The sequence below is a fragment of the Nuphar pumila genome, chromosome 2, assembly GCF_984573655.1.
Source record: "Nuphar pumila chromosome 2, dmNupPumi1.hap1.1, whole genome shotgun sequence".
NCBI classification, from domain to species: domain Eukaryota; kingdom Viridiplantae; phylum Streptophyta; class Magnoliopsida; order Nymphaeales; family Nymphaeaceae; genus Nuphar; species Nuphar pumila.
The window spans coordinates 90,447,266-90,455,815 of record NC_143250.1 but is presented as its reverse complement, the minus strand read 5'-3'; the positions used below and the strand labels follow the sequence as shown (position 1 = coordinate 90,455,815).

At 39.5% G+C, this 8,550-nt stretch overlaps 1 protein-coding gene across 1 annotated transcript; it reads left to right on the top strand.

Annotated features, from left to right (window-relative positions):
- Positions 1 to 1,119: 1,119 nt before the first annotated feature.
- LOC149846053 (CURVATURE THYLAKOID 1D-like protein) lies at positions 1,120 to 5,869 on the top strand. Its single transcript, XM_089996132.1, has 5 exons — positions 1,120 to 1,408; positions 2,256 to 2,425; positions 5,220 to 5,324; positions 5,413 to 5,484; positions 5,561 to 5,869. Exons 1-5 carry the CDS (start codon positions 1,252 to 1,254, stop codon positions 5,630 to 5,632), a joined length of 576 nt encoding a protein of 191 aa, XP_089852258.1. The 5' UTR covers positions 1,120 to 1,251; the 3' UTR covers positions 5,633 to 5,869.
- Positions 5,870 to 8,550: the final 2,681 nt, after the last annotated feature.

Genomic DNA, 8,550 nt, shown 5'->3' with positions numbered 1-8,550 from the left:
CGCGGCCATACAAATATCTTTTATTTTTCAACCGTCAAAAATACATCCACCTGCAATAACAAAACAATGCCTTAATGACACTCACGATGACATACGTTCTTCAACAATAGCATGATGACATGGAAATATACTCACGACGCCTTAATGACACTTCTTGGAATGTTTGTGTGTCATTGCTTTTTTCCATACTGCCTAACGAAAACGAATAAGAAGAGAAGACTGTAAAAAGAGATGGCCAACAAATGCCCCTATGATGACCACCAATGATCGAACCAGTTGATCAATTTATAGTTATCTCAACGAGGTAGGAACGAACCCGAGAATGTTTTGTAACACAAGGCATGAACAAGAAGGCAACAATGTGTTCTAACACAAGCTAAAAACCAAGGCGAGAACCTGGACTCAGGACAACGACAAATGGTGCTCTGACGGTAGCAGACGACGACAAAGGGTGCTCCGACGGCAGCAGACGACAGTAAAGAGTGTGTCGTCAAAGGAAGCTTCTGTTACAGCAGATGGTGCGTCGTCAAAGGGTGATCCGCTGACAACATAGAAGTTTACTGCTTAGAGCGAAAATGAAACGTTTTGGACTTTTTGAAGAGTTAAGATCAGAACTCCTTTTTCTGGATGGAGAACATTTTTGTCATTTTCTCGAACCATCGTTTTCATGATGAGAATGACAGGAAAAGGGTACTTAAGTTTTTGCAACCACACCGGACTCCGATGCTAAGCGATGCGGACACACACGGGGATACGAGCCCCACGTGTTTATATATGTGGTGCTAAGATGCACTGTAGAAAACCGTGCGTCTTTGAGAGAGAACACACAACACCCTCTCACTCTTGAGTGGTCTTGTTAAAGCTCGAGCCAATTGTTGTTAAAATGGCTCAGCGGCTCACCTCAACCAAGGCGAGCTGAAACTTGGGTGGGTTAAGTCTCATCAATCAATCAATCTCCTCAAAGGCTCGCATGTGACTTGGGACTCGAGGTGTGAGTGTGATTCCAGCATGCCCCCCGGCTTCAACCAGGTGTAGTCGAGGACTTGAATCCTCCGGAACCGAACCCAGTGGGACCCACACAGGCCATTCCCCAAATTACCTCATATGCCCTCACAAACAGAAGGGCAGAGACTATAGAGAGAGGGAGAGGGGTTTAGGGAGTGGTGAAGTATTAAAACCCCGGTGGCGCTGAGGCAACGCAAACAGAGAGGGGTTGTTGTTTGAGAGGCTCAATCTGCTGGGTGATAGTCGATGGAGGCCACTGGAAATGCTGCGGCTCGCCTCTTCTCATGCGCCGCTTTCTTCACTCCAAGCCCTAGATCTCCTACTTTCAACGCGTTTCCCTGCTCCCCGATACCATTCCACAATGGGGCTCTTACTAAACCACGCACAACCACAAGATTTCCAGGTCTCTCTCTCTCGCTCTGCGTCACTATTGATGATATATTACAAAGAGATGATGTTTCCCCTCTTCGTTCATTTCTTTATTTTTATTGGAAACCGGAATTCTTATGTGGTATTATACGGCGAGTCAGTGAAATAACGCCTTTTTGCTGTATTTCCTGTTGGTTGTTATCTCTAGTTATTGACCCACTCTCATGCCTCTTTTCTTTCCCTATCTGTCTTGAAGTAATAAGAGGATATTGCTAACATCATGGTTAAGCGCTTGATCATTTTCTTTTGAATAAATCAACCTTCTATATTTTCTTCTTTGTAGGACGAGTATTGTTATTACGACGTAACTTTTTAGAGCGTATCACTTATTTTTAATGTTTATGTCGTGTGTGTATGTGGATGTGACTTCTAGGATATATGTTGGTTGCGAATTTACTTCATCACACTTAGGTGTTCCTTTGTTTTTTTTCTCCTCGACCATTCGCAAATAGTCTGTTATAAAATGCAAAGATAAGTGGTATCTGCTAACTGCAGACCGCTGTCATCATAAGGTGGATTTTTGGTATTGAGGGCATTACATCATTAGTCTTGTCTTTGATTTCCTGATTAATTTCGCAGATACTGATGCGTTTTCCTAATTAATTTGCAGATACTGATGCGTTTTTATTGCATAGATATGGTTGGAAGCTTGTTTGCTATTGCACAGATATAGTTGTTAATTTTCTTCACTTTTTCCGGTGCAACTCTTTCCTGTTTGTAAGAAAATCAAGTCGTAGCTTCCTTTTTAGAGAATCATAGAGTGAAAAATCCCAAATGGTGTCTTGTGTTCCTTATGTTGTTATTATCTCTGGCTTATGTAGGACTGCGTTATCATGCTTCTCCATTCTCGAATTCCACAACTTCAGAGGAGATTCTGCCCAGAGCTTCGCATCAAGTTGACACGGACCCTGAAGAGGCATCAGTTGTTGAAGAACCTTCATTAGATAAAGATACGGAGCCCAGTCAACTCATGTTGCAGCTTCAATCGAAGGTTGACCAATCATGATTCACCTCAAATAGAAACTGAAACACATGTGCACACGCATGAATGTATACATGCACAAACACTGACACTTTGAGAATTTTTAAGAAAGACATAACTTTTAATTCAAAATTGAATACTATGATTATATGTTTATTAACAAGCTATCTGAGTTTCATGGTTGTCATTTGAGTATCAGAAAAGTGATTTCCTGTTTCATTTCTTGGAACTTATTTTACACTTTTGCTAAAAGTTCCAAACTGTAGTTATTGAAAATTCATATATATCAATAGCAATCTTGTAAAAAGTGTATCTTAATGTGTATCATAAAGGATTAAAATACAAATTGATCATATTGTACCGTAACATACTTACATACCAAAAGGAAAGCCGTAGAATAAAATTTTTAAATTAAAATATAAAATGAATATCTTAACGCATGTGAGAAACATCTAAGATACAAAAGAAAAACTTTGGAATAAAAAATAAAATTTAAAATTTAAATCTTTATCAAAGCCAACAATTAAAAACAATAAACAAAAATATGCATATGGTATATTTAACACGAAAAATGTTATCATTAATTAAGAATTGAATTAAACGTGCATAAGCAAAAAAGTGTATGATTATAAAAAGTTGGAGCACAACCTTAAATCTTAACACTTGTTGAGGTTCACAATTCATGATAACATGAAGACAGGATTGGCAGATAATAAAAGATAATATTAGATAACGTCCAACCTTAAAAAGGTTTATGCATTCTCGTTATTGACTTCATTCATAACCTTTTCATACACCCATGAATCTCCCCCAACTGATAATGCATATGTTTCGATGAGAATGGCTACTCTCTATGTGGATTCAGTTACCATAGTTAGGTTACTGTTTTAGTTGAACTGTGGACACAAGTGACCGAAAAAAAAATTTACCCATGCATTTTGCAAACTGTTTGCTGCATTATGTTGAATCCTAGTGTAATTCCGGCATATGCACAGCCGATTAACATCATATGTTGAAAAGGAGAAAATGTGTAAAATTTGCATGGAGTTCTGCATCCCATTATTGTCAATACTGCATGGCAGGATAGGTCACAAAACTACTATAGTCTACTTTTTGGAATCATAACATGGTTAGACGTTAGAGAAAAATAAATCTTTGAATTGTTAGCATGTAGACATTACAAATTAATCATGAAAGTAGCCAATATTTGTGAGGAGTTTAAATTTTAAAATGTCTCAACCTTAAATGTCATAGATAGTGGATAGTAAAGATTATTGCTCCATTTTGCTCGCTAAAGTTGATAGATGTCTTGAGATATGTTTGTTATTGTGTGGAAGTCACTAAAATACAATGATGAGTATGACCTCACAACAATCATCAGTATGCCGATAGAATCTACAAGCAAGGTCTAATATGAAGCTAATATAGTGTATGCTTTAAATCACCACATGAACTATATAGGTAGATATCTTTCTTCTGGAGAAGGTCCAATGTTTGTAGCTTTGTGCTTGAGACTTCCCTGATATATTTTTCTCACTAGTAAAATGATTCTTTCGCATTCATCATCATCTATGTTACCACGACACGGCACCTTGGGTGCCATACCCATGTCAACATGGGTACTGGTACCTGGACACGGCATTTGCCGTGTCTTATATTATATTTATATTATGTATTATATTTTCCATATATGATATATATTTTAGATATATAATATATTATTTTCAGTATATTTTAGATATATAATATATATTTTTCAGTATATATTTAGCTGTGTCCTTATATCCACATTTTTTGGAATTGCCGTACCCGTACCCGTACCCGTACCCGTACCCGTACCCGTACCTGTACCTGTACCCGTACCCATACCCGTACCCGTACCCGTACCCAGGTGACATAGATCATCATCATCACTCTAACTTAGCCCACCCTCCAACAGGCCCTAGATGTTCAAATATACTGAAATAATTTATAATAAATTTTAAATAGATTAAAAAAAGTAAAATCAAAAGAATAGAGTTTGCATCCTCTGATTATGAGAAATGCAGTGTTCCTTCTCCAATTTCTAGGTCTCTTTCTTTGTGATATCCTAAATTGAAGAAAGACAAGTGTAGCTAGGGTTTGTATTCAGATCTCTGTGGTAAAATCTTGAGAGGCGCTAATAGTACCTTTTCTTATTTAAGGATTTTTCTCTAAATGGGATACTTATGTGAGAATTGGTTCTCTTACACCATCATTGACAAAATAGAGCTGGACACACACGGGCATGTGCGTGCACACACACACACACAGACTTGTATTTCATTGCATAGAATAAAACCTATGAAGGTGATTACAATACTGTTGTCATGGTAACCCATGAAAATAAGCAGTAATTGCAAGTCACCTGATGAAGATAATGATCAAAATCACAATAAAATACGACAGGAAAGAACAAAAAAGGGGTACTACTTTGAATGGCTCATAAGTTCATAACACTAATTCGATATAACCTTCAAGATAACTAAATATGAAAGAAACAAACAGAACACACATTATTATGGAAATTACCTAATGCGGATAATCCACATGTATTGTCAAATGAGAGTGCATCAAGTGGATGCAAATCTCTCTCTCTCTCTCTCTCTCTCAATGTCTGGTGGTGATGGTTATGTAGTGTGTCTACATGTTGAAATGGGTGCTTTTGTTGGTGTGAATTTTTGTGAGGTATAGCTTTTATTCTTATGTAAAATGTTTGTATTCTATGTGGTGCATCCTGGGTCCATGTTTGCTTTATCAGTTGTTTGTTCTTTGTTATATGTAGTTGGGTTCAGAAGAATCATATGTCATCCTCTTATATGGTACGGGTGCTTTGGTGGCTATATGGGTGTCCTCAGTTATTGTTGGTGCACTAGAATCCATCCCTCTGGTAAGGCGCTCTTGCCCTATTTCGTGCTGTTGTCTTTACCATGAAAAGATGGAATCATCATGATAAAGCATTACTTTTATGTGAATAGTTCCCAAAGGTGATGGAAGTCGTTGGTCTTGCCTTCACAATATGGTTCAGCTATCGTTACCTGATCTTTAAGGTGATTCCCAATTCTCTTGAAATTGACATTGTTCAGTCTTCTTTAAGATTGTTGAACTTTTTACTGCCTTTGGCAGAAAAACAGGGATGAATTGGCAGCCACGCTTGATGAGCTAAAAGAAATGATTTTGGGGTCGTCTGATGACTAAGGTGGCCTGTATTTCTTCCAGTCCTCTGCATTTGATGTCATCAAGAACTTTACAGAGGCTATCAATGTTTTTTGAGAAGGCAACAGTTGAAATTTAAAAGTTTTGTTTTTATCGGGTTCATTAGTATCTATTAGTTTCTTGATCTGTTTGATTAACTCCTTTTTCTGATATATTTAGAAGTATGTGGGGCTTGTCTCTTGTCAATGAATTTCTGTCCAATGACCATTTTTCTTGTTATTTATTTTCGTATCCTATTTTTGCTTTGGCCATTAAAGATATAAGAATCAGTCAGGTTAAGTAATCATAATATATTAAAAGAGATTAATTTATTTAATTTACCTGGGTTAGAGCTTTCGATTTATACTTTCACCAGCCATGTTTTAAACTATTTCTCTGTTTCATCTAGGTGATTATGCACCTGTTTCCTTGATGTTAAACACGCTTGTTGATCTCAGATTGTTCCATAATTTTTCATGTCACCGGATGACAGAAAGTTGAGAACCGCAAGTCTTATGAATTTTGAAATCCATAGAGAACAAGAGTAGGCCATCTCTCCTAAACCCTTTAAGATGATCATACCCTTGATCCACCCCCAACTTTGCTTCATAGAATATATTGTCCTTTTGTTTTTGCATCTGGGAAATCATTGTTTACAGAGAATAACAATCTTGCCTCGTACGCTTTCAATTGGACAGATAACTTTCCAACATAAACATGCAAAGGTTGAATTGATCTTTGAATTTCGATTGCATTGGCCCTTGGGACACAACTGTGTGTAATGCAACCATGCCTTTCGCTGCAGCATGTGTGTAGATTGTTAGTTATTTGGATTCGGATTGGATTCATTTGGGTCTAGTTTGGATTCAGATCCATTTACCATAACTAACCGTTATGGACGTCAAATGTGCGTGATTTGAAGTAGCGATAAGTCTCACTGAGTCGTGGGCTTATCTGTAACTGTTAGTCAGTTACGGAAAATCATATGAGTATATCTGCGTGGTTGAGGGCAGGGTACGTGAAGAGGTTTTCCTAAAAGTTTCTCATCTACACGGTTGGGGTCCTTGCTCTACTTTTCTCATTCAAGTGTTGTGACTCACCTAAGGCAGAGAAAAGCTAAAGGAGAAGGCTCTTTTGGTGTATCCCAGACGCCCGAGTTTCATCATCAATCCATGATAGGGACACAAGGTACATGCTTCTATTTCTCTGTATTTCAGTTTCTGTACAAAATACATGTATCCTTGTTTTCTTAGCCTAAGTTTTGTTTCACCTGTTTCAGTTTATGCAAGCTATTGCTTTTATCAGAACCCTTTTGATGTGCAACAATTGGTATCAGAGCTATTAGGTTCTGTGTTGGTCTTCTGGGCGTGTTTCATCCATCTTTGCATAAGGTAAAACAGAGATGGGAGCAGAGATGAGTCTCAGATTTTCTGAGACTCGATCCCTGCATATATCACGTTGTTTCTGTTGTTTTGATAAACAGAAGCAACGTGAAAACACAGAAAAATCGATTCTGTTTTGAAACAAAATCGATTTTTTTTGTTCTGATAAACTGAACCGGTTCGATACAGTTCATTCTTGTTACATATGACCCATTTCGGATCCAGTTATAAACTGAATCGGCAGAGACGAGTCTCAGATTTTCTGAGACTCGATCCCTGCATATATCACATTGTTTCTGTTGTTTTGATAAACAGAAGCAACGTGAAAACCCAGAAAAATCGATTCTGTTTTGAAACAGAATCGATTTTTTTTTGTTCTGATAAACTGAACTGGTCTAATACAGTTCATTCTTGTTATGGATGACCCATTTCGGATCCAGTTATAAACCGAATCAGGTCAAGGTTATGGAAACTGTATCGGATCACCCGTTTCAGGTCCAGTTTTAAATCGAATAGGGTTAAGGTTACGGTTAAAAATCTTGGATCCAGACCCGTGTCAGGTCCGGACGAGTCCCTATGACTGACATGACCCGTGTCGGGTCTGGGCGAGTCCCTGTGACCGACATGACCTGTGTCGGGTCTGGACGAGTTCCTGTGACCAACATGACCCATGTCAGGTCACTGTTTTCTTTTCGACCTTTTTGCCCGGATTTTTCCCATCGGTCGTTGGCGAAACCCCTGTTCAAAGGGATTTTGTCGAACATGATGGGGGACTCGTTTTGGGTGAAACCCAAACCCTCCCGGATAACAGAGACGGCATCGGCCTCGCCGGTCGTCTTTCCAGAGAAACCCCTCTATAAAAAAAAATCTACTTATAGAGGGTGTTTTTCGCCGACTTCCGCCTTTGTCACCGTGTGGTGATCGGAGTAGGGAAGGAGGTCGGTATTGGCCGGACCTATCAGCCCGCACTGCCTCGGATGCCAGAGGGATCAGGGCTGTAGGAATCTGGGTTGGGAGCTGAGGGGTGTCTGCAAACCCCACCGACTTCATCGCCATCGTTCTCGCGGGGCGTCGCCGTCGGTGTTCGCAAGAACCATCGGTCGTTTCGCTGGATGGGGAATCGGGTTTTTATGGGTTGGGAGATGTTGGAAGACGTCGGTGACGCCACAACCATTAGTCCCGCCTGGCGTCACCGTCGTCTTTCGCAAGATCCATCGACCACCTCGCCGGATGCTTCAGAGAAGCCGCTGTAGGCGGCTAGGGTTTTTTCCCTCTAAACACATCGTAACGATGTTTTATATGCGAGAAACTGGATCGGGTATGGATCCGATCCAGGATACCTGATTTTTCCCAGACCCGCATAGTGAGGCGGTGCAAATGTGACCGGGTCTGGACCCGGGTCGGCTTGATTATAGATCCATGGACCTGAGGTCCATAAATATTGGGTATCGTCTGTTCCAGACATAGTGTTCTGGAATAGACAGTATATTCCGGACACCCAGTTTGACTGTTCCGGGACAGAATGATCTGTTCTGGAAC

Bases quoted from the DNA above. Each gene is read 5' to 3' on its own strand.
- LOC149846053 (XM_089996132.1), top strand. From the start codon at position 1,252: ATGGAGGCCACTGGAAATGCTGCGGCTCGCCTCTTCTCATGCGCCGCT. The intron at 1,409-2,255 runs GTCTCTCTCTCT...TGGCTTATGTAG, and splicing joins CACAACCACAAGATTTCCAG to GACTGCGTTATCATGCTTCT. The intron at 5,325-5,412 runs GTAAGGCGCTCT...TTATGTGAATAG, and splicing joins CACTAGAATCCATCCCTCTG to TTCCCAAAGGTGATGGAAGT.